We start from the raw sequence: 27620 nt of genomic DNA, 5'->3' as shown, positions 1-27620 counted from the left end.
AGTTACAGAAAAGTAATGCCTCAGCAACGCTAAGACTTGTTTGGATGCAACATTAGCATAGCAAGATGATGCAACTGAAACACAGGCTTTATTAATTTGGGGATGAAATAGCTAACTACCAGTATGGCTTTCCACCAAAGAGGCAACACTGTCCATCTGCTAGTTCCTAACTCTTCCTATTTTTAGTGCTCCACCCCTGAATTTGAGGTATTTTGTGCCTGTAGGCATTTTCTTCCATTGCTAATCTGTTGGAAGTAACCGTATGTGAAAATTGCACTTTTCTAAACATATCATGCCAGAAAGGAAGGCACAAACTTCAGCCAATGAAGCAGCTTTCTCAAATGAGAAGCGTGCATAGCAGTAGTGGGGAAATGATAAGATAAATGTAGATGAGGTGATTGTTTTGAGCATCCTTTCAGAAACCTGGTTGGAGGTACAGGAAGAAGTAAAGTGTATATAAATATATGTGATAAGTACCTGCTTGTGCAGGGAATTCATGGAGCTACCTAGTTATAATCTTCTTTCTAAAAGGGTCTACTGAAGGATTATTATCATTGCTATTACATGCTCAAGTGTCGTCCCCCCCAAACACTAAGCACATCATGTTTCCAATTATTTTACTGTAGTCCAACTTTTTAACACACAGCAGATGCCCTGGCAGAAGCTTTGCCTGCCTTAAGCATGTGTTAGATGTGGGATCTACCCTCTGATTAATTTTCCAGAAGAACGCATGTGTCAAGGAGGCTTCCAAAAAGTCATCTTTGCCGTTAGAGAGAGACAAACAGAAACCACGGCACAATATTTTCTGTAGTTGTTTTAAAAGCGCATTCAACTTCAGTTTGAGATTGCCATTCGTTTTCGTTTGCATGTACAGTGGTACCTCAGGTTACAGACGCTTCAGGTTACAGACTCCGCTAACCCAGAAATAGTACCTCACGTTAAGAACTTTGCTTCAGGATGAGAACAGAAATCATGCTCCAGCGGCGCGGCAGCAGCAGGAGGCCCCATTAGCAAAAGTGGTGCCTCAGGTTATGAACAGTTTCAGGTTAAGAATGGACCTCCAGAACAAATTAAGTTCTTAACCCAAGATACCACTGTATGCTGTTTAGTGTATTGATGGTGTGACATTTTCTTTAGTATGATATCACACAGAAAATCAGTTGTTTCAGGAGACAGTGACTTTACCAGCATCCAGTAGCTTCTGGTTTTCATCCTGTGCTTAAATTGTGATAGCCTTTGGGAGTGCTGAAATGGTCCCTTTTATCTTTAGGTAGCCCATTGTTTCTGACTCAGATGCTGGCTTGTATATTTTTGTGTTCAAACCCTACAGTTTTGCCTTTTTGTGCTTGTTATTTCTCAGCTTTGTTCCTGGCTCTCTGATCCGTCTGTGCTCCAGTCTTGATTCTATTAAAAAGCCTAATTTCTAGCTTCAAACCTACCTGATATGAATCTCTGCTTGTCCTGGATGGGGTTTCATTAGGGTATTTTGTCAATTGCCTTTTAATTACACATTTTCTGGATACATTTCAGCCTGAACTTTTTAATCCCTTTTCACCCCCTAGTTTAATTTATAGCTTGTCACTTGCCCTGGGGGCTGGACCATGCCAGTCAGTCTTTGGCACTCATGGGCCTTGGGAATATTTTTTCAAGCAGAGGAAAACAACTTGGCTTTTAGCCTTTATAAATATAGAGTGCATAATGCAGTACCAATCTCCAACTTCTCCACTATGGAAGAAAAAAAACCCCTCACCCTCTAATTAAAATGTTCTCAGGAAAACATCTGAGAGTAGCACTTTTTAGAAGTCCAGATAATGAATAAAAAGATTAGGCTTGCTGCGCGTGTTAAGATGGATGTGAAAATATACCCCAATTGGTTTTGTGATGTCTATTAAATGGGCATTAAATGTGCTGAGGCAGGATGGTGCTGCAGGCGTTTATGCCTCCCTGGTTGCCAGGACATGTGTGCAACCAATGCCTTTTCAGCCTGCAAGGCACACCCCCTCCACCCACCAGAAGAGGCCATTCATTGGCCAATTTGAAATGCAGCAGCCGGTGGGAACTCAACGCTAGCTACCCAGGTGGCCAATGAGAATTCCCCCTGTGGCCGCCTGGCCATGTGCGTTCCTTTCTCACTGCCCGGGGATGGCGACTGAGCTCAAGGGTCCGCAACAACTGCCCACCCGGAGGAAGGGATAAGTGTCCATTATGTGCCTTTGATGATAAGCAGGCAGTTGACGGGTTCACCACATGCACACCCTGGCTGTGAGCAAGGAGAATCTGTGGTTACCCCCTTCTCCATCCATGGAAATGCCATATGCCTTCCTGCTACAGCAGTGCCTATTTATCTACTTGCGCTGGCGTGCTTTCGAACTGCTAGGTTGGCAGAAGCTGGGACAGAGCAACGGGAGCTCACCCTGTCGCGCTGACTTGAACCACCTTCCAATCAGCAAGCCCAAGAGACTCAGTGGTTTAGACCACAGTGTCACCCGCTCCCGATAAATATATATCCCAATATATTGGCACCCTGATAATAAAAATCAGTGCCACTACCAACAAAGCTGTGTGTTTTCCATGATTCTGAGATCACCCAAGCATGGTCTTTGACTCCCCAAAATTTCTAATTAGTGAAACTAGAAGATACTTGACTTCCCAAATACCATACATAGCTAATCTCAAATACCAAAACAGCGAAGGGCTTTCACCTTGGCCCGTTGTCAGGCCCTCCCTTCAGCAATTCAGGAAGGCCGTTATAGGAAGATACCATATGAGGAGAGGAAAGCCCATGTGGCTCTGGGCAGCAGGAAACAATGGAACATGCCCTTCTTCATTGCCAGTCTTATATAGACATTCGAGCCAGTTTTATGCAGCCCATCCTATAAAAATTCCCAGGGCATTCAGAACAACACAACATTTCCCTATTACTGCAGGACGAAAGCCCAGAAGTCACATATTCCGTTGCCAGATTCTGCGCTGCCATGATAGATACTTGTTGAAGGATGGTCTATGCTACAAATCAGTCCTAAAATGAAGGCCCATATTGTTAGATCTGTATCATTGAAGCCCCACCCCATATAGCTGTTTTAACTGGTCTTTTTAATTCTTCTTATTGCCTGGGGATTCAGTGTTTGATGGCCAGTGCTTCAATAGTTTGATACTGATGAATCAATAAAGCTAATTTGATATGAGATGAAATTGGTTTGTTCCTATTTTCCAATATACAGAGCCAATAGCCAAGTTATGAGTTTTTTAAAATTAAATATCAACGGTGCTATTTTTCCAGAAAAAGAGGTGCCGGAACTCACCATGAATGCCTCCCTTTTTCTCTTATCATGGCAATGGTGCCCATCTGAGAGGTGCCAGAACTGAGTTCCAGTGAGTTCTGGGTGAAAAAAAAGCCCTGCATATCAGTTTGCTACATTGAACTTCTAATACCTTGTTTTAATCTTTTGAAGATTGTCAGCTTCTGTTAGCGGTATTTGTGATCCCAGGCTCTTAACGCTGTTTCATCAAACACCAATTTTAGAAGCTCTTAGAAAGCCTGGATGTTTCCAATAATACTTGCTTTACAATTACAGCATCTTGAGTCTCCTAAAGTTTGTGTACTGCTATTGTTTGAAGTCTCGAAGGTATTTTCCCAGGGAGGAAAATCTTGCAGCTGAGAGCCATTTATACACAGAAACACATCTGTATCGCAACTACCCTTTATTCTTGGATGAGACTCCCAGTGCCTAAGCAAGAAGCTTCAGAACATGCACTCTTTTTTGCTCTTGTCCTTTCCTTCTGCTCTGAAGATAGCCAGAATTATGACCTCCAGAATACTTATTTGGCAGTTGCTAAACTTCCTCTGTAGAAATATAGCATGCAAACAGTTTATGGGGCAGGCAGAAAGCTCTGTGCTTTCGTTAGCCAAATTAGTCTTGGGTGAGGCTTATAAATAGTTACTTGTGGTTCATAAGGATTGCCTTAAAGGCACCATGCAAATAAGCTTTTTATAATCTTGAGAGTTTGAGACATTTGTATTCTCCCCTTCCAAAGTCTTGAGGCACCTTCCAACAAAATAAACAATAATACAATAATAAGAAAGCACAGTTTAAGGTAGTAAACAGTCTTCACTCACCAAGCTGAATAATTGTCCAGACTGATTGGAGTTATTAGTTATATTAATATAGTGTTGGCAGCCCTAAGTTCCCCACTACTAGGCCAGAAAATCGGATAATGTGTGACAGTTCGGCAAAATGAATTTGGACTAAGCTCCCCCCCACCCCCCACAGGGAACACTAATGAGTTCCATGAGCTCGTTTAAAATAAAGATTGGACCCATTCATTGTAGCGTCATTCCAGTGACACAGTTGTGATGAATTTATGGTAGCTTGACTGGGGCTAGGATTAAAGTGATATTAAAACAGCTGTGCCATTAGGATTCATGCTCTTCCAATATTAATCTCAAAGTTGAAATGTATACGGATGAAATCACTAGAAGACATGAGAAAATAATAATTAGCTCCCACTAAACCCCAGTGGACCAAACTGTATCTTTGGGTGTAGGGAAAAGCACTTACATTGATGATTCTGGTAACACCATTAGCATGAGTTGATGCTCAAATATGAAGATACGAAATTAGAAACCCATCTACTTTTGTTTTCCCTGTAGGGTCCCATCGGCTTACCTGGTGAAACTGGATCATCCGGAGGACCCGGCGAGAAGGTGTATAATGAGATGCTAGTACTGATAATGTAATAATCACTCTGGCACACGTAATGTTCCAAATACAGTAAAATTGCAAAAGCTGCATGTGAGGGTTTTGATCTTGGTTAATCTTGCCAAACTTGACAAGATGATGAAGACCTGTGCTTGGACCTCCCACCTCTTTATCTTTTTCTCTAAAATCAGCTGCTGCCTCCTTCCAGTATGGAGAATAGGAGTTCCCCTTGTGCCATTTCCCCAATTATAAAGAACCTTTCCCCTGGAGCAGTTAATTTTCTTGTTAGGGGAAGCTTACATTTATTTGAAAGTTTTCCTTAATGGGGCAAATAGCACCTTTGAGAGTTGACTTTCATCAAAAATGTGTAGGAGGGAGGGTGGGTTTTGGAGGGCATTGTCCAATGCCCGTGTGACTCCAATTGAGATTAAAAGGCTACAGCAGCTGCTTTCTGCTAACAATTGAAAAATGGAAATCTACACCCTTGATCTTTGCTGTCTTGTCAAGTTTGGTCCTAAGTTACAAACTAGACACCTTTCGAACATGCACACATATTAGTGGTGTTTGCCTATTGTGTCTGTTGAATTGTAAATTCATTATTATTATTATATTTCATTAAAGATTTTTCTTTGGTTACAAGAGTACATACATCATCTCAATTTTCATAAATTCTTTTCTGTAGAACAGTCATACTCAATGTGAGACTTTAATGTTGTATACAGTATAAGGTTGGGGGAGAAGAGAACTGCATGGAAATCAAAGACTGGCAAAGCAAGAAGTTTTATTCAAGAGCATTCGGAATGTCTGGGAGATTAATAGCCTTATCTAATTTTAGAATACACAGTAGGGTTAACTTACATTTCCAAATGTCCTTATTACTACAGCCCTTTAATGTTCTGAAGAATTCTCCATTATTCCTTTTCTTAAAATTGAAAACAGGAAACTATTATTTAAATGGATGTCAGGTTTCATTATGCTAGAAACCTAAATATTTTTCAGTGTGATCTAGCATATTTGTTATTTCTACCCTGAAGGGAAAAATTATTTCAGCCAGTTTAATGTCAGGAATTCAAAAGGAAATTCTAGAGAAAGAGAGGGATTCAGCATAGCGCTTAGTGGGCAATGTATGCAGGGAACGAGGTTTGCTCACACATTGGGGCTGACCCCTATCTCTCCTCCCACCACTCACCCCCTAAATCAGAGCAGATTTGGGAGGAAGAGCGGGGTGGGGGGAGTCCTGTTGTGCAAGTGGACCTTGATTTGTGCACACAACAACTTAGTGGCATCCCACCCCAAAATTTTATTCTATGATGGTATTGTATCTGACATGAAAAATGTGAAAAGTCACTTTCGTTATACGTTAACATCAAAGTAAAATAACTGAAAAATAAACTTATTTCCTCTGTTCAGGATATAACTAAGAGATGGATTTTAATAATGCCAAGCAGTATGACACAGTAATTGCAATTGGTTGCTACTTAAGGATAAACTGACAAGTTTATTTTCAGATAAAATGAAAGTTTTGAATCAAGAGAATAAAGTATTGGGGTAATTAATCAGTTTTCAAATGGAATGAAACCCTTAAGAGGCACTTATCATTATCACACCATTTGCTTATTTCTCTGTAACATATCATTTTACATAGAGTGCTGAAATATTTTTCGCATAAAACCATTTTACACACATGAAAGTAATATTGTAAGGTGTATTTTAATAGTGTAACACTTTTTTTTGGTCTGTTGTTGATAATTGTGCTATTTTAATACACATTCCATTAGGGCTACACAAAGTGTTTGTATGCCAATGTTGTTGTTATTTAGATTGGTGCACCACCCTATACCTGTAGATCTCACGATGTTTCACAACATAAGAGTTTTTCAATACTTGGGGGGCAGTGGTCAGCCAGAAGTATGAAACCATTCCCAAAGACTGAGAGCAGGGTCAGAGGTTTGTTTCCAAGGCAGGAAAATCAGATGATGCAAGGTTATAGTACTTTACTAACCATCCAAGGGCTGTGTTTTTAATTTTGTCCCCCCCCCCTTAACTTTCAAATTAAAATTATTGGTTCAGCAGCAGAGTACACAGCAACAGAGCTGCAGTGCCCTTGGGAAATAGACCTACTAATGATCCGGGAACGATGATACATAATAAGACTGCATCATTAGCAGGAGCAATTTATGGAAAATATGGCTGCCCCATGCTATGTTATCCTTCATAATATTGCCATGTAGATAAATCTGATTGGCGCCTTGTTCCATAAAATCATCACTTCTCTCTTCAAGTAGAGGAAGACAGTTAGTAGGAAAAGGGTCCCTCATCCAAGGCCAAGAAGACAGTTTTCAGTTTGCCTGTTTTGGAGGAGGGAACCCTAGATTCCTTCTTCTCTTCATTGGAGGCAGGCAGAGCTCAGTTTAAGCCAAAAGAAAAGAGAAAAGCAGTAGCAGGAAGAGAACTTCCGCTAGCCAGAAGACCATGCAGCAATAAAGATGTCCCCTCATAGCGGCATTTTTCTTCCAGCCAACAAGCAGGTGGTGCTTTCTTCCAACCAGTTTTCTGAGCCACACAGGAACCAACTCAGGAATATGTTGACAAACTGAACGCTTCAGCTTCAGGACCTATAACTTTCCGTAAGCAAAATTTTCCAGAAAACTAGCAGGAGTCCAACAACATCTGGAGGACCATATGTTCTCCACCCTGGCAGAAGAATTATATGACCAGGCCCCATTCTCCCACAACTAACCTTGTATTTTCTCACAGAGAAAGAAAAATGCAATGACAACCTATCAGAAAGTTTCATTTTTGTTGTTCTTTACCTTTTAGGGAGAGAGGGGTAGTCCGGGCCCAATGGGCCCTCCTGGGGAAAAAGGTATCATGGTAAGTAATTAATGGGAAGCAACTTTATATGCATATTTATTTTATGTTTTTAATGGCATGAACAGTGAGAAACCTAGTACTTAGAAACTTAACTGGAAATTTTCTGCTTTGGAAAGAACTCTTGCAAGAAAAAGAAGGAAAAGCAGTGTTAATCCTTTTTTAAGAAGCGTTTTAGGACCAAGTCACATGTTAACTTCAAGGTGTTAAAGTCATGATTGCTTGGAGAGGCATTTGTGTGAAATAGCCTCTACCTAATACAAAATGAGAAGCTGTCATATCAAAGAAAATAGTAGACACATGTATTTTTGTAAAAACAAAACCTGTTGTGGCCTGATTTTTCAAGAAGCAATTTACAACTTGCCACTTTCACTGGGACAGAGTGTGTTTCTGGAGATAATCGACAGGGCAACACATGAAGTCTCAGAAATGATAAATTAGCCAGGCGTATGAATAAAAATCTAAAGTACCTGAAGCTCTGGGAAAGCCAACTCTCCTACTTCAAAAATAAGCATCTGGCCAGAGCAATTGGCAATAATGGTTTCTGATAATAGCCATTCTTCTCCCTCATGTGAATATTCTCATGTGTTTGTGAAGACCCGAAGGTTAAAGCCTTGAGTCTGTTGGGTTTTCCTGACCTGCAGAATGAACATGGTGCTGGTAAGATGCGAGCAGTCGCAGGTGTTGAATTGTGAGCAGTGGGAGAAAACACATGAGGGCATTTTGGTGGCTGCCATTCAACCAGACTAACCATTTCCTTCCATTTCAGGGATATCCAGGTCCTCCAGGTGGCTCTGGGGGTGTAGGGCCACAAGGATTGCCTGTAAGTGAAACTTATTTTTGTTTGTTGGGTGCAGTGTATTACACATACAAATCACCCCACAATTACATATTAACCCTAGCTTTGTTAGTATACTGTGTATCCTTGCAGAAGGCTGATGAAAATTCACCAGCTGCGATGTGGGGTGGGATGCAGACACAGTGAGATAAAACCAGCCATATTATTCAACCAAAATTAATAATCAGCAAGTGTCAGTTCAGAAGAAGACATTTAAGCGCATGTTTAACAGAAGGGGCTTTGATTTAATAATAATAATAATAATAATAATAATAATAATAATTAAATAATGGGCTGGGCTCAGGGCGGCTGACACCAGATATGAATGAATTACAATAAAACATAATAGGGGAAGGAAAAAAACATACACACAACAACAAATAAACAGTTAATTAAAATACGGCTTAAAATTCAGCCTCGTTTTAGTAGTAGCCCACAAATCAAGACCATAAAGGGAGGAAACATCAGATATTCACACAAGCCAGCTATCCATGCTGGCCCTACATGGGCCAGCAAAAAAGCCAAGGGAAAGTTTGTATACCAAATCCCATATGAGGGGTCAGAGTGAGTCTAAGCCGAAGGCCAGGTGGAACAGCTCTGTCTTGCAGGCCCTGCGGAAAGATGTCAAATACTGCAGGGCCCTAGTCTCTTGTGACAGAGCATTCCACCACATCGGGGCCAGTGCTGAAAAGGCCCTGGCCCTAGTTGAAACCAATCTAACCTCCTTGAGGCTTGGGACCTCCAAAATGTTGTTATTAGGCCCTCCTTGGGGCATACCAGGAGAGGCAGTCCCATAGGTACGTGGATCCTAAGATACATAGGGCTTTAAAGGTCAAAACCAGCACCTTTAACCTGACCCTGTACTCCACCGGGAGCCAGTACAGCTGGTAAAGCACTGGATGAATGTGATCCCATGGCAAGGATCCCATGTAAGGAGTCTCACCACGGCATTCTGCACCCGCTGGAGTTTCTGGGTCAGCTTCAAGGGCAGCCCTGTGTAGAGCAAGTTACAATAATCAAGCCTGGAGTTGATTGTTGCATGGATCACTGTGGCCAGATCAGGGTGAGAAAGGTAAGGGACCAACTGCTTAATACGGCAGGAATGGAAAAATGCCACCTTTGCTGTGGCTGCAACCTGTGCCTCCATAGAAAGGGAGGCATCAAAGATTACACCCAAACTCTTGACAGAAGGCGCTGGCACTAATTGAGCCCCCGCGAGAGATGGGAGTTGGCCCCCCAACTCCATGTCGTCCCAAACCAGCCAGAGGACCTCTGTCTTCGAAGGATTCAACTTCAAATGGCTCTCACGCAGCCATCCAGCCACAGCTTCCAAGCATCTGGTCAGTGTGTTCGGGGCCAAGTCAGGGTGGCCGTCCATCAACAGATAAAGCTGGGTGTCATCAGCATATTCATCAGCGGGAACAGTGATATTTTATTATTCCCCCTGCGCTTTTCCTCTCAAGCACTGGGGGATGCCCTGGAACAGTGTGAGAGGTTTGTGGGATGGGCTGAAGGGGGAATTGGCCAAAATCACTTCCCCCATTTCTGTTATATGAAAGTTTCATTTGAATTGGAGCTTCTTCCATGAAATGAAGGGCACCATTACATCCAGCCCGACAGATTTTATCCTTTGCCATGATGACCTGATAGTGACTTGGAAATGTATGTACCTGTTAGTAACTCATTTAAAATTCTTGACCTTTCAGTCAAGTGGGAACAGCACGACTGATATGTTATTGTATTGTGCTTCTTTAAAAAAATGTTAAAGCAAATTCACAGAACATATTAAAATAAGAACAACTTGACTCTCATACAAGAAGTTTTCCATAATCTGCTTGCTCAACCAACATCAACAAATCTTTAGAAGGTGATGGAACTTACATCACTAAAAAGCTGTGTGGTGGATAGATGATTTTCCTTGGGAAATCCGGGGGTGTGTGTATATTTGTTCAGCCATTTTAAAAAATGGGTAGCTTTACATAAGTCTTAACCTAACCTAGAGAGAACCCTCATATCAGGGCTATAAAGTGAGTTTTTTTATAGGAAAGGTTGGAAGAAAATATAATAATAAATGCAGTCTCCTACTCAGTTAACAAGAAATGTCTTTGTCCTTAAGTGACCTAAAGGCAATCTAATCAAATTTCTTTTGTTTAGCAACGTGGTTCTTAAGAACCTGCTGCTTACAATGCTATTTGGATAAAGTTATAAACAACATATTAATGTGTTTACATCATCATCACTTCCCATCTAGGGAAAAATATATATATATAATTAATTGGTTAAGCAACTTGGAATAGGCATGGGAGGATTATTGTTTGTTTGATTGGTTGGTTGGTTGGTTGCCATTGGCTGGTATTGAAGCACTTTGGAATGCACTTATCTATGCTAAAAATTAAATTGTATTCACTAGCTGCCTCAACTGGCCTTCTGAAGTTATTAATGTTGAAAATCTTTTATTTTTATTTTTAGGGTCCTCCAGGGGCAAGAGGACCTCCTGGACTACAGGGCCCCAAAGGTCAAAGAGTGAGTAGTAGGATTTTATTTGTTGTAAGATAGATTTGTAGCCTACAAATATATATATATATATATATATATATATATATATATATATATATATATCAGATCATCTGAAGATATAGTCAGCTGATCATCTGTCAAGGTAAAGGAGAAGAGCTCTGGAATATGATTCCAGTCCCTACAGCTGTAATTGGTATTTTGAAAGGAGCTCAGGCCAGTAATCTAGGTAGGATAATCACACTGGATACTCCTGGGTTCTGAATCCACATTTTTTCTATTACACATAGAATATACTATGCAGGCCAAATCACAGGTGAAGGTCTGTTTCCACATGCAGATTTCCTTCCTGGGTATGGATAAAGGACCAGTAATACAGCTGTGTGAGCTTTTTAAAGAGTATTTAAGTGATTTTAAAGCTTTTATGAGCAAGCCCAAGATAGGTGACACTTCCCTCAAGCTGCCCCGCCCATAGCCGTGTTCCATTAAGCTGCACTCTGCGCATCCAGTTGTCATGTGTTCTGAGATTTTGGTGGGCTGCTCAATGGTTAGATGGGCTATCTGGCTTTGAGAAAATGAAAATGCAAGAAGCTGCCTGAACACAGTTTTCCAAAACTAGAAAAAACTGCAAGAAAGAGGAATTGTTCTTTCCCTTATAAAGAATGATATACTAGCATGTTATCTTTATCTTTGCATGTTCATGCTAAGCCATGACTTGGCTTTGCATTACATGCAAACTAGTTAATACTATCCTCCATATGAGAAAGCCGTGGAGAACGGAACTCATGCAGTCGTTGAGAACTTTTGAAAACAGTAGGAATTTGAGTGAGCCGAAAGATTGTACTATCAAATCCAGTTTTGCAATTCTAGTCGGAAATGTAGCGGAAAAGCTTACATCTGGATGTTGGTTACTCTGAAGTTAAGTAATCTGAACAGGATCAGAAGGAAATAATTTATTATGTAAGTTTCATTTATTTTACAGTGTTATTGCTTCCAAGTCACCGATACTAGTATAGTGCATTCTAATAAGCTTTTGCACACATAGGAGCTGGTGTTAACATTCAGAACTCTTTTGCCAAACTTTAAGAACCACTTGACCTCATTTAGTATACAGAAAAGATAGAGAGATGATACAGAGAGGATACTGTTAACCTAATATTCTGTATTTCAGTTGTTGTCATCCATGGAACCATGGTTTGCCTGATTTCTGGTTCCCTTAGACCAGGACTCCTTTGCCATCAGCCTGAGCCATCATGGCCAGGAGTCAAGGATGGTGGAAGTTGCAGTCCAGAAACATCTGGAGCACTAGAAATATGCCTATTCCTTCTTTAGACCCCTGCTGACCCACTTGACTTTCAGTATTCTCAATTGCCACCAAGAGTATAAGCTCACAAGTGTTTGTCGGGCCATCCTGAAGTGGGGTTTTATGTTTTAATTTACAATTCTATATATTCATTTAGTATACTGAATGTAGACAAAAATAATAGATTTGGTGTAAATATGCATAGATGGGGCTTGCACAAAGATACAGCTGTTAATTCAAATGATTTGCTTTTCTGCAAAAAGCATAAATAAATGAAATAACCGTCATTGTGCTTCAGGTATATGTTTCCACATAGCTTGAGGGTCCTCTGAGCACGTAGAAAACACAGTCTTGTTTTTAGTGGCTCTGTTTCCCTTTTAAACTGAAAGGCATTCGGACGTCCTAGTTCTCTTTATTAGAGTGGGCTACCCTTAGTGGCCAAAATACATTGAGCAACTGTTTCGTGGAGGTGGGGAGGAAATGGAAAAATGGGACGGGGGGGAAGGTGGTGTTGGACTCACTAAGTCAACTTTAGGTAGCGTGTATCTCTCAGCCCCTCACTTGCAATATGGGAACAGTGAAGTCAACCTACCCTAGAAGATTGTTGCAACATTTCTGGATATTAGATATGTGAATTCTTCTTACAACTCCATATAAACACTACATTTAAGTGTGTGATATCCTGTTAACTTTTCTTCGAAACAAAGCTGACTCAATGGCACTGGGGCGGGGCAAGCAGTAGCTGCCGTTTGGCAAAGTTACGCTTTTGACTTCTTTGTTTATATGGAATCGTACAGCAGACAGCCCAGCAGAAGTGACCACAGCCAAGTAGCTTAGTGCATCCATTGTGCACTCCCTGAAAATGCAGGATGCCAGCAGTGAGTCACACTGTGCTATTTATAGAAATACTACAACTCTGCTTTTTGCTTTTTTTTTTTAGGGAAGTCCAAGAGTCCACTCCAAATATAGGCCTATTATTATTTTGGTCTGTTATAGCAAAGGAGTTTATACTCCGTTTCAAACTCCTGGTATCTCCTGGTGTTCATAACCAGCTTGTTTGTTTTAGAACAAATATGTGGGGCCTCTTCCCATTGCACCTGAAAGGTTCAGAAATACTATCCGTGATTGTGGCTCCTGAGAACTGATTTGGAGTGACTCGCCCCACTCTCTGTAGACAATTCCCAGGCAGCGGTGATGGCTGATGGTTTATATCTTCAGGATGTTTCCTCTATAATGTTATGGAAGAGCATCATTGGTTGTTCCTGACTTGGCAAGACTCGCTTGATAACAGCAAGAAACAGTCTTCAGCATTATCATCCCAGTACAGTCGTACCTTGGAAGTCGAACGGAATCCGTTCTGGAAGTCCGTTCAACTTCCAAAACATTTGGAAACCAAAGTGCGGCTTCTGGTTGGCTGCAGGAAGCTCCTGCAGCCAATTGGAAGCCACGCCGGACATTTGGCTTCCAAAAACTGTTCAAAAGCCTTAACACTCACATCCGGGTTTTGATAGTTTGGAAGCCAATTTGTTTGGGAGCCAAGGCGTTCAAGAACCAAGGTACAACTGTATTGTGGAACACTTTGTCTACAGAGATTCAGCAGGCTCCTTCTATTTCAACTTTTAAACGCTTGCTGAAAACCTTTCCATTCTGCCAAGCTTATGCAGGCAATTAAGAATACATTTTTTCCAATACAATAGTTAATTGATATCTGATTTTACCTATTTGTGGGGTGTTTATTGTATGGTTTCTCTATACTGTTGTAAACCACTTTGATATTTTGAAATGAAATAGCGATATATAAATATTTTTATGAGTAAATATCTCTTTGCTACCTTTCTTTTTAAATATGAATATTTTATAGAACCTCTGGGAGAAAGTATGCTGAAACCTGGGAGGTGCAGCCAGTGTGTTGCTGCCATCTTGCATTTTCTCTCTGCCCTTTTCATCCACCCAATGTGAAAAGGATCTAGGAGTCTTGGTTGACCACAAACTTGACATGAGCCAACAGTGTGATGCGGCAGCTAAAAAAGCCAATGCAATTCTGGGCTGCATCAATAGGAGTATAGCATCTAGATCAAGGGAAGTAATAGTGCCACTGTATTCTGCTCTGGTCAGACCTCACCTGGAGTACTGTGTCCAGTTCTGGGCACCACAGTTCAAGAAGGACACTGACAAACTGGAACGTGTCCAGAGGAGGGCAACCAAAATGGTCAAAGGCCTGGAAACGATGCCTTATGAGGAACGGCTAAGGGAGCTGGGCATGTTTAGCCTGGAGAAGAGGAGGTTAAGGGGTGATATGATAGCCATGTTCAAATATATAAAAGGATATCATATAGAGGAGGGAGAAATGTTGTTTTCTGCTGCTCCAGAGAAGCGGACACGGAGCAATGGATCCAAACTACAAAAAAGAAGATTCCACCTAAACATTAGGAAGAACTTCCTGACAGTAAGAGCTGTTCGACAGTGGAATTTGCTGCCAAGGAGTGTGGTGGAGTCTCCTACTTTGGAGGTCTTTAAGCAAAGGCTTGACAACCATATGTCAGGAGTGCTCTGATGGTGTTTCCTGCTTGGCAGGGGGTTGGACTCGATGGCCCTTGTGGTCTATTCCAACTCTATGATTCTATTCTATGATTCTAATAATCTCCTATCCTTGGGCCTTTCCAAATAAACAGGTTTTTGTTTTTCTCACAATACATGTTTCTGATCTAGTATAACGCATTGTCCGCGTGTTCCCTCAAGGCTGTATTTTTGTGGGTGTTAGATCACTTCCCCCACCCCACCCCCCAATTATATAAAAAATAATGTTTTGGACCAGGGAAAATACTGTGCTTACTACATAGTGCAATCATTACAGTTATGGCTACTGTTTTTAATGTGGTTACAGAAGTATTTCTGACCCATGATGGAATTTGTGTTTTTTGTTAATTTTTTGTTTTTGGAGGATGTACACTTCATGGCTATACAGCTCCTGTACAGAAACGCTTCGCTTTTTTAAAAGTGAAAAGCAGCTGTGCCATGCCATTTTGTGAGCCTTTTATTTATATTAAATTCTTTGTGAGTATGTGGATGTAGTTTTAGCCACATTGCAGTTGCTTTGAAGGGGGGGGGGGCAGAAGGATGCTATCCATCTGCATGTACAAAAAATGGTACTGTGGCATTGATTGTTCTTGTTTTCTTTGTCCATATACATTGTATAATTAATTGCATTATCTTCTGCCTTGCTTTTGACATTTCCCTTCCATGTAAATGAATTGAAATTTGGGCCATAGCAAATAACAAGAGGGATAATGTAATTGCAATGGAGCTCCTTACCCTTTGCTGCATATTCCTATCCACATTTCCACATTAATTTGCTATTTTTTTATTTTAAAAAAGTCATTATGAAAACTCATCAGCCTATTAGTGTTGATTTGTTGTCTGATATACACATTTTTGAGGGACGCGGGTGGCGCTGTGGGTTAAACCACCTTGCTGATCAGAAGGTTGGCGGTTCAAATCCCCGCAACGGGGTGAGCTCCTGTTGCTCGGTCCCTGCTCCTGCCCACCTAGCAGTTCGAAAGCACATCAAAGTGCAAGTAGATAAATAAGTACCACTCCAGTGGGAAGGTAAACGGCGTTTCTGTGTGCTGCTCTGGTTCGCCAGAAGCGGCTTAGTCATGCTGGCCACATGACCCCGAAGCTGTACGCCGGCTCCCTTGCCCAATAAAGCGAGATGAGCACCGCAACCCCAGAGTCGGTCACGACTGGACCTAATGGTCCAGTCCCTTTGCACTATACACATTTTTACAAAACGCTTTCCCCCAATATAATGCATTTTTATAAGTTATTTTCATGAATATTTGCATTTTATGCATACTTTCCCTACTATATAATTTTTGTATGCATTACTCGGTTACAGAACTGCATTGCAAAATTCAAAGATGTGTGAATTTCATTTCACGTATTGTTTCAGAAAGTGCACATTAGGCAGGTTCGTTTTCAGTTTCTCACCCCTCTCTATTCAGGACCACTTCCTCTGATTTCAGTGGGCCTTGCATAGGATTAAGCCTTTGGGTTATTCTTAAAATGCCAGCAGCCATACAACTTGTTTTCATGAAAACAATAAGAGAGCTATTGCTGGAAATGCTGCCAACTTGAGAGAAGCTTTTCTCCCTAACACACACACACACACACACACACACACACACACACACACACACACACTATTGCACCAGTACTGAAATGCCCCTTTTATATACCAGAAATTTGTTTCTTAATTTGTAGGGACCAAGAGGCCAGGATGGTCCTCTGGGAGAGCAAGGGACACAAGGTATTAAGGTAATACTAACTTGTTCTTTTTTGCTCTTCAGAAAGTTTGTCATCATGTTGCTAGAAGGTGAATGAAAGCAAAGGCTGTTGAGATGTTGTTGCTTTCAGCTCTGTGTGGTTCCTGTGATAAGCATTCTTGTCAGCTGCTCGTGTGAACTGGCATGGAAGTGATGTATACATTTTGAAATAAATAATGGGGTACTTGGTGGAATTCAGCATAGCACTAAGGTGAACATTTCAGCAGTGCAAGGATTTTTCTTTGTGCACAAGAACGTTTTCCCATTACCTCCCCCCCCACTCCCCTAAATCTGTTCTGGGCTTCCCACATACAAAAGCAGAAGAGAGAAGGTCTGATGGCTCAAGCAGAATTCCTTGTGCTGATGGCACTTATTAGTTGAATATTGATCTCTGCATTTCTCTGTCTATGTACATGGTGACAAAAGGCCCATGGTTTGGGACAGGCATAGGCAGATTTCCGGCACTCCAGATGTTTGGGACTACAATTCTCATCATCCCTAGCTAACAGGACCAGTGGTCAGGGATGAAGGGAATTGTAGTCCCAAACATTGGCAGGCTGGAGTTTGCCTGTGCCTGGTTTGGGATTTAAAAGATGAACTGAAGAAACTGTCAACTTCTGATTGTAAATTTACAATAAATTGGCTTTCTATTGCCTTTTTTCCCCCCAGGGAGAGAGTGGTGACACAGGGAAGAAAGGCATCCCTGGACTCATTGTACGTGCCAGAGAAGTAGTGTTCTTTCAGCATTTATATTTACAGTTGCAATTGTAGCAAGATGCTTTTTAGAATTTTTTTTTTAATTACCATTCTCTTAATTTTGTCTGAGCAGGGCAAAGCTGGAAACCCTGGAGAAAGAGGTAGCCCAGGAACAGCAGTAAGTTCTTCATACTTAGGCAGAATAATTCTTTATATTGCCATTGTGCCCAAAACCTAATTACATGTGCCTGTATTATTTTGCATTTTTCATCTGAAGGACTTCAGTTGATCAGTTATGATCTAACTAAGCTTCCCTTCTATATTACTATCTGCTACTGAGGACAGAATAAGTGTTCCTTTTTGGGATGTGTGTGTGGCTGGTGGCTTCAGATTGAGCAGAGACTTGACAGGAGGGTAGGGGACTATTTAACGCTTTCATTGACATCAGTTAATCCCCTTCAGACTTCCAGCAACACTTTCCCCAATACTGTGGTACCTCGGGTTAAGAACTTAATTCGTTCTGGAGGTCCGTTCTTAACCTGAAACTGTTCTTAACCTGAAGCACCACTTTACCTAATGGGGCCTCCCGCTGCTGCTGCTGCTGCACGGTTTCTATTCTCATCCTGAAGCAAAGTTCTTAACCCGAGGTACTGTTTCTGGGTTATGTAACCCAAAGCGTCCATAACCTGAAGTGTCTGTAACCCGAGGTACCACTGTATGGCAAGAGCATTGGAGCAGCATATTCTTGTCTCCCCCCCCCCCCCGCCGGGGGGCGGCAGGTTTGAGCAAATAAGCATTTGGCAAAGAAAGAGTTGAACAACCTCTTTGCCTCTCCTGCCAATCTTCTGCTCACACTGAAGCCATCAAATTCTGCTTTGCACTGTGAAACAAAACCTTGGGAACAGAAGGGGACAGTTGTGACGTTGCACTTTAACAGAGTTCAAGTGGTTTGCTCAAAATAATAATAAAAAGGCATATAAATTTATTTTCCCAAGAGATTTGATTTTGAAATGTTATAAAAGTGGCAGAAGGAGCAGACAGGGGAAATAATTTGTCGCTGATTGAAAGGGTGACAGAATGGCAAACAAGAGGCAAAGTTAGCAGAAGCAGCTGTTATTCCGGCAGGGGGGAGGTCACTGTTGCTGACTAGAAGGAGAGCTTCAGGGAGGTAGGCATGGTGCAAACACACAGATGCAGCCAATCTTGCACTCCTTCCAGCGCATTTGCACTGTACTGACCTCCTCCTGGTCAGCAACAGGGGCCTACTAGCAGAGAAGCTTGCGTAGCAAATCCACCCTATCTGAAGAGCCAGTTCTGCCGTGTAGGATCTAAACTGGCTGTTGAGAACCCTATGGATAGGAACTCCACCGTTCTACGCTTGTGAATATCTGTGGCTGATTATCGTTGTACGGAGAATGCTGGACCTTGGCTTGATCGAGCAAAGTAGCTTGTATTTTTTTTGACCAATTGTCTTTCTTAAGAGAGTATGGCAAAGTCACACATGGAAACATGGGTTTTCTTGGAGAATCATTTTAAAAAGATGAGAGAACTTCCAGAGAATATAGTTTTTTTTTAAAGGGGGAAATAAAAATCTAGAGAAACCCAAAATTTATTGGGGAAAGCCTGTGTGTTTGCAATGCACTGTGATACTTCAGTCATCCTGATTAACATTGCCATTGATCTACTTGACATGTTTGCCTGCTGTTTTGTTGTTGTTGTTTAATTTGGAAATCTGCTGCCCCCTTCCTGCTGCTTTCTAAAGTGCCACAAGCGTAGTCTTTATTGTATTCATTTGAAGAACATTTGAAATACACACTTTACTAGAAAGTAAGAAAACCTACAGAGAAGAAACACCTGAGAAGAAACACTTCATCAGGATAAAAGAGGTGCATTGTTTTGCCTTCTAAACTCGTTGCTGTGCCCACCTGCTTTAGGATATTATTGCTTTGATTTTGAACTTTTAATGCGATGTAAAATCAAACAAGGGACGCGGGTGGCGCTGTGGGTTAAACCACAGAGCCTAGGGCTTGCCGATCAGAAGGTTGGCAGTTCGAATCCCTGCGACGGGGTGAGCGCCCGTTGCTCAGTCCCTGCTCCTGCCAACCTAGCAGTTTGAAAGTACGTCAAAGTGCAAGTAGATAAATAGGAACTGCTCCGGCGGGAAGGTAAACGGCGTTTCCGTGCGCTGCTCTGGTTCACCAGAAGCGGCTTAGTCATGCTGGCCACATGACCTGGAATATGTACGCCGGCTCCCTCGGCCAGTAAAGTGAGATGAGCGCTGCAATCCCAGAGTCGGTCACGACTGGACCTAATGGTCAGGGGTCCCTTTACCTTTTTAAAATCAAGCTACAGCAGGCATAACCAGGTTTGATTTGGCAAAAAATGTCATTTTATTATCAGTTATCATGGATAGTATTTGACTCAGAATAGACCCGTTGAACTTAACGGACCAACTTAGTTTTTGTGTACATTCATTTCTCCAAATACTATTAAGGATCCAGCTTTTTTCTGTTTTTAATTGGCAAAGCAGCTAACCAATTAACCACAAGAGTTAATTTGGCAAGAGCTGGGAAGAAAACCATAAATGTCACTGAAGGGATTTTGTGAGCAGTGTTTTGATTGTGTAGGCCAAGGAATGTAATGCCTTTTAAATGGAATTTGAAACAACCTTTTTTTTTCTCTGTTGGCTTTCTGCTTTTAGGGTTTGCCTGGTCCTCCAGGAAACACAGGAGACAGTGGTCCTATGGGTGAACCAGTAAGTTGATTTCTATGATTTCTCCTATAACATTTTCCCATGCCATGCCGAATTCCTTGGAAAACACTGCATTTTGCACTGTAATTAAGTAGAACTTGTAAAAGGAGCTATACTAAGGCTTCAGCCCTTTAGAGTAAGTCTCATTGTATTCAATAGGACTTGCTTCTGAGTAAGCATGTATAGGCTTGTGCTGCTAAACTAATTACTAATTTGTACTTGCAGTCTGTTTACATGATTATTTTAGCCTGTAGTAGTGCATGAGAAAAATCTGCTCATGCTGGTGCTTAGCTACTTGAGCGTGTAGTAGTCTAATCATTTGCACCCACCACCAGATGAAGCAGTCTGCTTTTTCTGGCACTCCCACATATAACTTTGCAGTGCCTGCAGTAATGTTACAGACACCTAATGTTGCTTGTGGTTGGAAGATGCAGACAACTCAGGCAAATGGAAGAGCAATACATTCAAGGATTTTCACGTCACTGCTGTGCATCCCTGCTCATGCCCTCTGTTTCTCCAACTCTACCTTTCTCATGCTCCCCAAATTCCATGGTATCTTTAAATGACTGCATCTCTATTCCAGGAGTGCCCCTTATGGGAACTCTCTCCTAGAACACTTAGATCACCAATAGGGAAACTGTGACCTTCCATATATGGCTGGACTGCAGATCCCATAATCTCTGGCAATTGGCCATATTGGCTGGGGGTGATGGGAATTAGAGGGCTACAGCTTCCTCCTCCCTGAAGTAGGTGATATCAGTGTTCTCTCCTCCTCCCTTCCTCCCCGCTCGCCTGTCATATGTTTGTGCGCATTGATGCTGCTGTATGTTCACCCACATTGTTGTGTGAAGTTGTCAGCATGCATAAGCAGTTGTTCTGAGTTTAAGAGCATCGCTTTGGCAAAACATATCCAACAATAGTTAGGTTGGTATAATCGTATTTCTTATGCAGCTCCGTGTTGCTTGGAGGTAGACAAATCTACATTACATGTTCATATAAATAGTTTTTTTAATACTAATGTTAGCGGCTTCTGTGTTTCTCTCTGCCTCTAGACATTCTGTAATGTTAGAGCTGCATGCAATTTCCCTGTTGGTACTTTATCAAAAAGTACCGTGCTGTAAACACCAGACATTCTTTTGCTGGAGAATGTCTCCTTGTTCTCATCTCTATACGGATCTTATTTATGTTTAAAACTACTGAAAATGCAATATAATGTAGAATCAATTGAAAGGTGTAAACACAATGAAATCCAGAAAAAACGAACATATGATTGATTGAAGCAGCACTGGAGCTATTATTTCACATGTCAAAAAGTCAACATTACTTCTGGGATTTCATTGTTATGAAAAAGTACTCTTCCCAGTAAGTGATGTAAAAATATACTGCAATGTTTCTTTACATCAGCAATATAGTTCTAAGATTTACACCACTGTCAATTTTTCAAGGTCTGGCTTTGCGCCTACTTATCTCAGAAGTGTGCCTGCAGGCATTAGTTGCATAACATTTTTTTTGCTAGAAATACAATATAAATCTAGCAGGCAGAGGGTGAGAAAAATCATATCTCACAGCACAGTGGGGGGAAAGTCAGATAAATGTGTTTGAGTGAGTGTGTTATCTATATATCATGTGGGACAATCCCTCACGCATATTTTCACTGCATGAGCTCAGGAGGAAAATGTGAGCAGCTAAAGGGATGAGGACTGTGAGGCCTTCCAGATGAATGTTGGACTCCAACTCCCATCATCCCTGACCATTGGCTATGCTGGCCTGGGGCTGATGGGAATTGCAGTCCAGCAGCAACTGGGGAGCTACAGGTTCCCTATCCCAGTGTCAGAAGGTTGAAATGGCTTTGCTAGGGAAATTGCATGTTGCAGGTGGACACAAAAAGCAAAGAGGTGCTTGTTCTGTGTTCTTAAAAACTTGGAGAAGATGCTCTAAGCCAGTGTTCTAGACTTAGCTCTTTACCTGTTATTGGACTGCGGCTCCCATCATCCCTAGCTAGCAGCACCAGTGACCAGGGATGATGGGAATTGTAGTCCAACAACAATTGGAGACCCAAGTTAGAGAAACCCAGCGTCTAAGCAACCAATCATCGAATCATAGAATTGTGGAGTTGGAAGGGACCCTGAGGATCATCTAGTCAAACTCCCTGCAATGCTGGAATCTCAACTAGATCATACGTGACCGATGGGCATTTGCTTTGGAATTCTCTGCTTTGCTTTGGAATTCTCTTTTTAGTGCATAACAAAGATCCTTCCATTGAGGTTGCAAGGTAGTACTGGCTATACTTTGAAAGGGATTTCACCTCAGTGTCACACCGCCTCATTAAAATCTGTGCTGGTGGCCACTTGTGTTCTTGGTTGCACCTGAGCTTTCCAGTATTGTTCACTTACATGCTTTGACTTCTGGTTTTCCACTGGAGTCATGAGAAAAAGGTGTCTGTGCCAAGCCTGTCTGAGCTCCGTGGGAATAGTATGGAAAAAAACATTCGCCTGTTCGATCAAACCGTAATCTTCATGACACCCGAATCAGCAGAATACAGCGGAGGTGCTCAAAGCGCTTAGGTTGCCATATGGATTTCTGCTTAATGGTGAAATTCCAGTTCCTTGAAGTAACTTGGACCTTGTTTTAAAATTCAGGAAGGCACCTGTTGATAAGTTCTCAGCAGTATCCTGTTTACTGTGGTGCTAGGGGAGAGGAATTTCCTCCCCCACCACTTCAACTTTGTCTGTGATTGCTGCCCTGCCTGTCTCTCTGCCTTCTGTCAGCTTTTCCATGGGTTCATTTGCTTTCCCCACATTGCAACATAGGCTTTCCTTCTCCTCCTGCTCCAATGTGGCCTAGTGGTTAGACTAGAACAGACGTGCCAACTCCTAGGGGCCAAAGCAGTTTCGGAGTTTCAGAAGGTGTTCGGCTCTGCCCTCTGGCTCCTTGTGACATCGGGATATAGTGTTGGGCCCCCTCAATTGTCCTGAGACGATGGCGCCTCTGGACTAGAATCTGGGAGACCACAGTTCACATCAATCAGGATGCTCACTAGGTAATCTTGGGGTAGTCACAGCCTGTCAGGGAACTGCCATCGGCTCAGGGGTGAGAGGGAAAAGCCAGATGGATTACAGAGAGACCCCAAAGATTGTGGGAAGCAGCACCTCCTCAGCGGAGGAGAGTAACCACGCCTCCAGTGGAGAGGAGCTTCAGGGCTCGGAGGAGGCGAGGCGGTGCCAGGACACCTTGCCTGGGCAAAGTGGGGAGGAGAGAGGTCCTCCGTTACCCACACCCTCCCTGCGCAGTAGGCTTCCGCGCTGAGAGGGGAGGCGCAGACTGGGCGTCAAGAAACTACTCTGCTGGGGAAGGTTTAAGGACTGCCCACTCACAGATTCTGCCAGTGAATGAGCCAGCCACAGGAGAGTGGCACTCTGCACAGAGAAAGTTTATTTTGGCATCAAAAGCAAGCCTTCACAGCCGCGTGGGGAGGCATTTGCCTACTTGCTCTCGAGCAACCCCTTGGTAACCTAACATAGCCTTTTAAGCTAACTTACTTCACAGGGTTATTATGGGGATAAAATGAGAGGAGGGGAGAACCATAAAATGCCACCCTGATCCCTTGGGAGGAAAGGTGGGGTAAAATTGTAAATAACAATTAATAAATAAGATACAGGGTTTCATTCACCCTTGGTGGTTTGCATCATTTTTGTTTTTTGTATATATGCAGATAAAACTGATAAGGGTCCCCTTCCCCATCTTGTATGTTTTACTGGGAATCAGAGAGGAGGGATGGTGAAGAGAATAATGGGGGGAAGTATGCAGATGACAGGGAAAGGCAGGGGTTCTTCCACAAAATCACCCTCCCATGTTATTAAAAAAAAAGAAAAAGCTTCCGAACTCAGGTGAAAGACTAGCACTAGTCAATTTGCATGTAAAAGTTTCCAAACTCCCACTAGGCTAACATGTATTTGTTTTGCAGCATAAAGGGAGCCCCACTTTTTTTTGTAAACTGCTTTGAGGTTTGTTTGTTTTTACAGTCAGCAGTATATAAAATAATAATAATAATAATAATAATAATAATAATAATAATAATAATAATAGCAGCCAGTGTGGTGTAGTGGTTAAGAGCGGTAGATTCGTAATCTGGGGAACCGGGTTCGCGTCTCCGCTCCTCCACATGCAGCTGCTGGGTGACCTTGGGCCAGTCACACTTCTCTGAAGTCTCTCAGACTCATTCACCTCACAGAGTGTTTGTTGTGGGGGAGGAAGGGAAAGGAGAATGTTAGCTGATTTGAGATTCCTTCAGGTTGTGATAAAGCGGGATATCAAATCCAAACTCTAATAATAATAATAATGCAATAATAAATGCTCACTCTTTTCTTTGAGCTAACAACTAACAAGGCTGTTATTCGTAGTTAGGTAAAGGTAAAAGGACCCCTGACTGTTAGGTCCAGTCGTGACTGACTGTGGGGTTGCGGTGCTCATCTCGCTCTATGGGCCGAGGGAGCCGGTGTTTGTCCGCAGACAGCTTCCGGGTCATGTGGCCAGCATGACTAAGCTGCTTCTGGTGAACCAGAGCAGCACACGGAAACGCCGTTTACCTTCCCGCCGGAGCGGTTCCTATTTATCTACTTGCACTTTGACGTGCTTTCGAACTGCTAGGTTGGCAGAAGCTGGGACCGAGCAACGGGAACTCACCCCATCGTGGGGATTCGAACCGCCAACCTTCTGATCGGCAAGTCCTAGGTTCTGTGGTTTAACCCACAGCGCCAACTGCGTAGTTACTTTCACTTAATTAAATTCCAGACTGCCTTAACAAAACAAAGCAGAAAACAAATTACATCCTATCTAAACAAAGTCTATATTAGTCAAAAGGAGGATAGGGTAACAGAGACAGAAAGCTTATTTCTGGCCCAAGTTGGAAGAGAATAATCCTTAGACGGAGCAGACTGAATCTCGTATATATTCTGACATGCGCTAATACTACAGGTATAGGTCTATAAAAGCAATCCTTCCATTCATTTCTTATGAGAAGAGCTGCTGTAGTAAATAATTGTACTAGTTTCTACAAAAAGATAGCTGAATGGCATTCATACATAAACTTTTGTTTAATACTAGGGACCAAGGGGACAACAAGGTGATGCTGGTCCTGTAGGAGAACCAGGCTTTGAAGTGAGTATTGCACAGGAACACCTTGTTTTATTGCACTTCGAGTTATTGCGCTCTGCAGATATTGCTCCTTACAAAGACATGGGTGTGGCTGGCTGCAAGCTGCCCAGTCACTCACTGCCCCTCTTCTGGCCCTGGGAGGGGAGCTGGCTAGCGTTATCGTACACTTCATAATGTGTGCATTCTGTATATGTGTTTAAAAATAAAGAAAAAAAGCTGGGTCGAATTTGCCCCAACGGTCTAAGGACAAAGTCCTAGAAGTCTGGCGTGAGTTTATTGGGGGGAAAGGGAGGGGATGCATACAATTTTAAGATAGCCACCTTCAGCAAAACTGAGCGTTCCAAGGTGACAGGTGTGTGAATTAGGATGGTGCCGATTAAGTGTGCCCATTGGCTATCACACAGGGAAATAGTTTTTCTTGGAAAGAGGTTGGAAGTGTGTTATCAGATGTTCAGCTATGCAGCCCAAGCAGGATGCAACACATAGGGAAGGATGTTGGGATGTGAACAGGACACATGTCTGGAAGGAAAGCAGGTGCAAGGGGTCATCAGTGGCCATTGTTGACCTGGACAAGGTAAGAAGCACCAAGACCTGTAGAAGAGATGGCATTCAAGCACCTTAGAAAGGGTTTTATGGGACCCTGTTAACGCACAAACCTGTTGGGAGAAGTGTACCTCCTATTTTAATCCCTCCCCCTCTAGTTGTATAATCCTCTTTGTGTGCTCCATCTTGCTTTTATGGTGGGAAGCATTTAGTGGTGGGAAGTGAATAAGCTTGCTTATGTTTTCAATTCAGGGACCACCTGGCCCAGAGGGGGACCCAGGGCCACAAGGAGAACCAGGCACAAAGGTAATTGTTTGCATGCTGTTTCGGGGAGACCTTCTGGGATATGGGGAGAAAGAGGTGGGGAGTTGCCTCTCAGGCCACATTTGATTAGATCTCAGGCACACCTGAGTATGGCATGTTCTTGCTGAGCTGAATGGCTGTTGTTAAAAATAAAATGGGCCTGTGTGCTTGGTATGCATGCCAGGAGCCCAAATCCCTGTGGTTCAAAGAAAGATGAAAGGCTGCCAGCTTCTCTATTGATATAATTGATTGAGTGAGTTATAAATAAGACAAACAAATAGAGATGCTTGCAAAATTCTAAAGTACTTGTTGCAAATCTACCTGCTTGTCTTGCTGCAAAATAATTTTTCTTTCTTTATTTATCACCTTTTCTCAATAAGAGCCCAGGGCAATGTAAATCATACATACGAACAAAATGCAATAAACCAGCACTAAACACACACACACAGAGAGAGAGAGAGAGAGAGAGCATTTGTAATAGTTTCATTTAAAAAGAAATATGTACATTATTGATGTACAGTGGTACCCCGCAAGACGAACGCCTCGGAAGACGAAAAACTCGCTAGACGAAGGAGTTTTTCGTTTTCTTAGCCGCTTCGCAAGACGCATTTCCCTATGGGCTTGCTTTGCAAAACGAAGCTTGCCCCGCAAGCTCCGGGGATAGCGGGGAAGCGCAGCGCGTCTTCCCCGCTGTCCCCGGACCTCTTTTGAAGCAAGGGGCAACGGGGAGAAGATCGCTTCTCCCCGTTGCCAGCCCCGCAATCTCCGGGGACAGAGGGGAAGGTGCGCACGCCTTCCCCTCTCTCCCCAGACTCCTTTTGAACCAAGGGGCGGCAACAGGGAGAAGCGATTCTCCCCGCTGCCCCTTCCCTTGCTTTAAAACAGGTCCGGGGACAGAGGGGAAGGCGCGTGCGCCTTCCCTTCTGTCCCCAGAGATTGCGGGGCAGGCAACGGGGAGAAGCAATCTTCTCCCCGTCGCCCCTTGCTTTAAGCAGGTCCGGGGACAGAGGGGAAGGCGTGTAGCGCTTCCCCTCTGTCCCCGGACGGTCTCCATAGGAACGCATTGATTGATTTTCAATGCATTCCTATGGGAAACCGTGCTTCGCAAGACGAAAAACTCGCAAGAAGAAAAAACTTGCGGAACGAATTAATTTCGTCTTGTGAGGCACCACTGTACCCCTTATTAATTTGTGAAAGCGTGGGCAAATTTAAAACATTTCGAATTGATGTCTGAAGCCCAGCAATGTGGGATACAGATGCACTTCTAAGTAGGGATGAAGGATAAAATTGATTTGTTACCATTTTAATAAAATGCTGCCTGATTTTCACTTCTTGAACCAACAAACTGAAACACTTCAAAGTTCAGTTCTCCAGTTTTTGCAATTTAGTTCTCCAACCAAACAATATACGTTTACTGTTTGCATGCAAAACAAAATGTTGTTGTTGCTTGAGTTTATTTTGTTACAAGACTTCTGCCATGTTAGATAAAATGTTTTGTTCTGTTGCTCCTGTTATGTAGTCCATCGGCTTCATGTATTTGTGTTTTATGTCACAGGGAGATGCTGGACCTGTTGGCAATGCTGGAGAATCAGGAGAACAAGGTTTAAGAGTAAGTGGTAAA

The 27620-nt window shown here is 42.5% G+C and overlaps 1 protein-coding gene across 1 annotated transcript in view; it reads left to right on the top strand.

The window, feature by feature from the left end:
* The window catches only part of COL24A1 (collagen type XXIV alpha 1 chain), a 167683-nt gene that overhangs the window by 97827 nt on the left and 42236 nt on the right, over positions 1-27620 (top strand). The window contains exons 25-35 of the mRNA XM_083510891.1: positions 4652-4705; positions 7521-7574; positions 8341-8394; positions 10879-10932; positions 16490-16543; positions 17221-17265; positions 17381-17425; positions 19949-20002; positions 25103-25156; positions 25949-26002; positions 27555-27608. Of these exons, the coding sequence (XP_083367017.1) occupies positions 4652-4705; positions 7521-7574; positions 8341-8394; positions 10879-10932; positions 16490-16543; positions 17221-17265; positions 17381-17425; positions 19949-20002; positions 25103-25156; positions 25949-26002; positions 27555-27608 (576 nt within the window). The remainder of the gene's footprint in view (positions 1-4651; positions 4706-7520; positions 7575-8340; positions 8395-10878; positions 10933-16489; positions 16544-17220; positions 17266-17380; positions 17426-19948; positions 20003-25102; positions 25157-25948; positions 26003-27554; positions 27609-27620) is intronic.

This window comes from Podarcis liolepis (assembly GCF_965112155.1).
Source record: "Podarcis liolepis genome assembly, chromosome: 6".
Taxonomy (NCBI): Eukaryota; Metazoa; Chordata; class Lepidosauria; order Squamata; family Lacertidae; genus Podarcis; species Podarcis liolepis.
The sequence above is the reverse complement of the archived record's forward strand: the minus strand, read 5'-3'. Positions and strand labels throughout refer to the sequence as shown.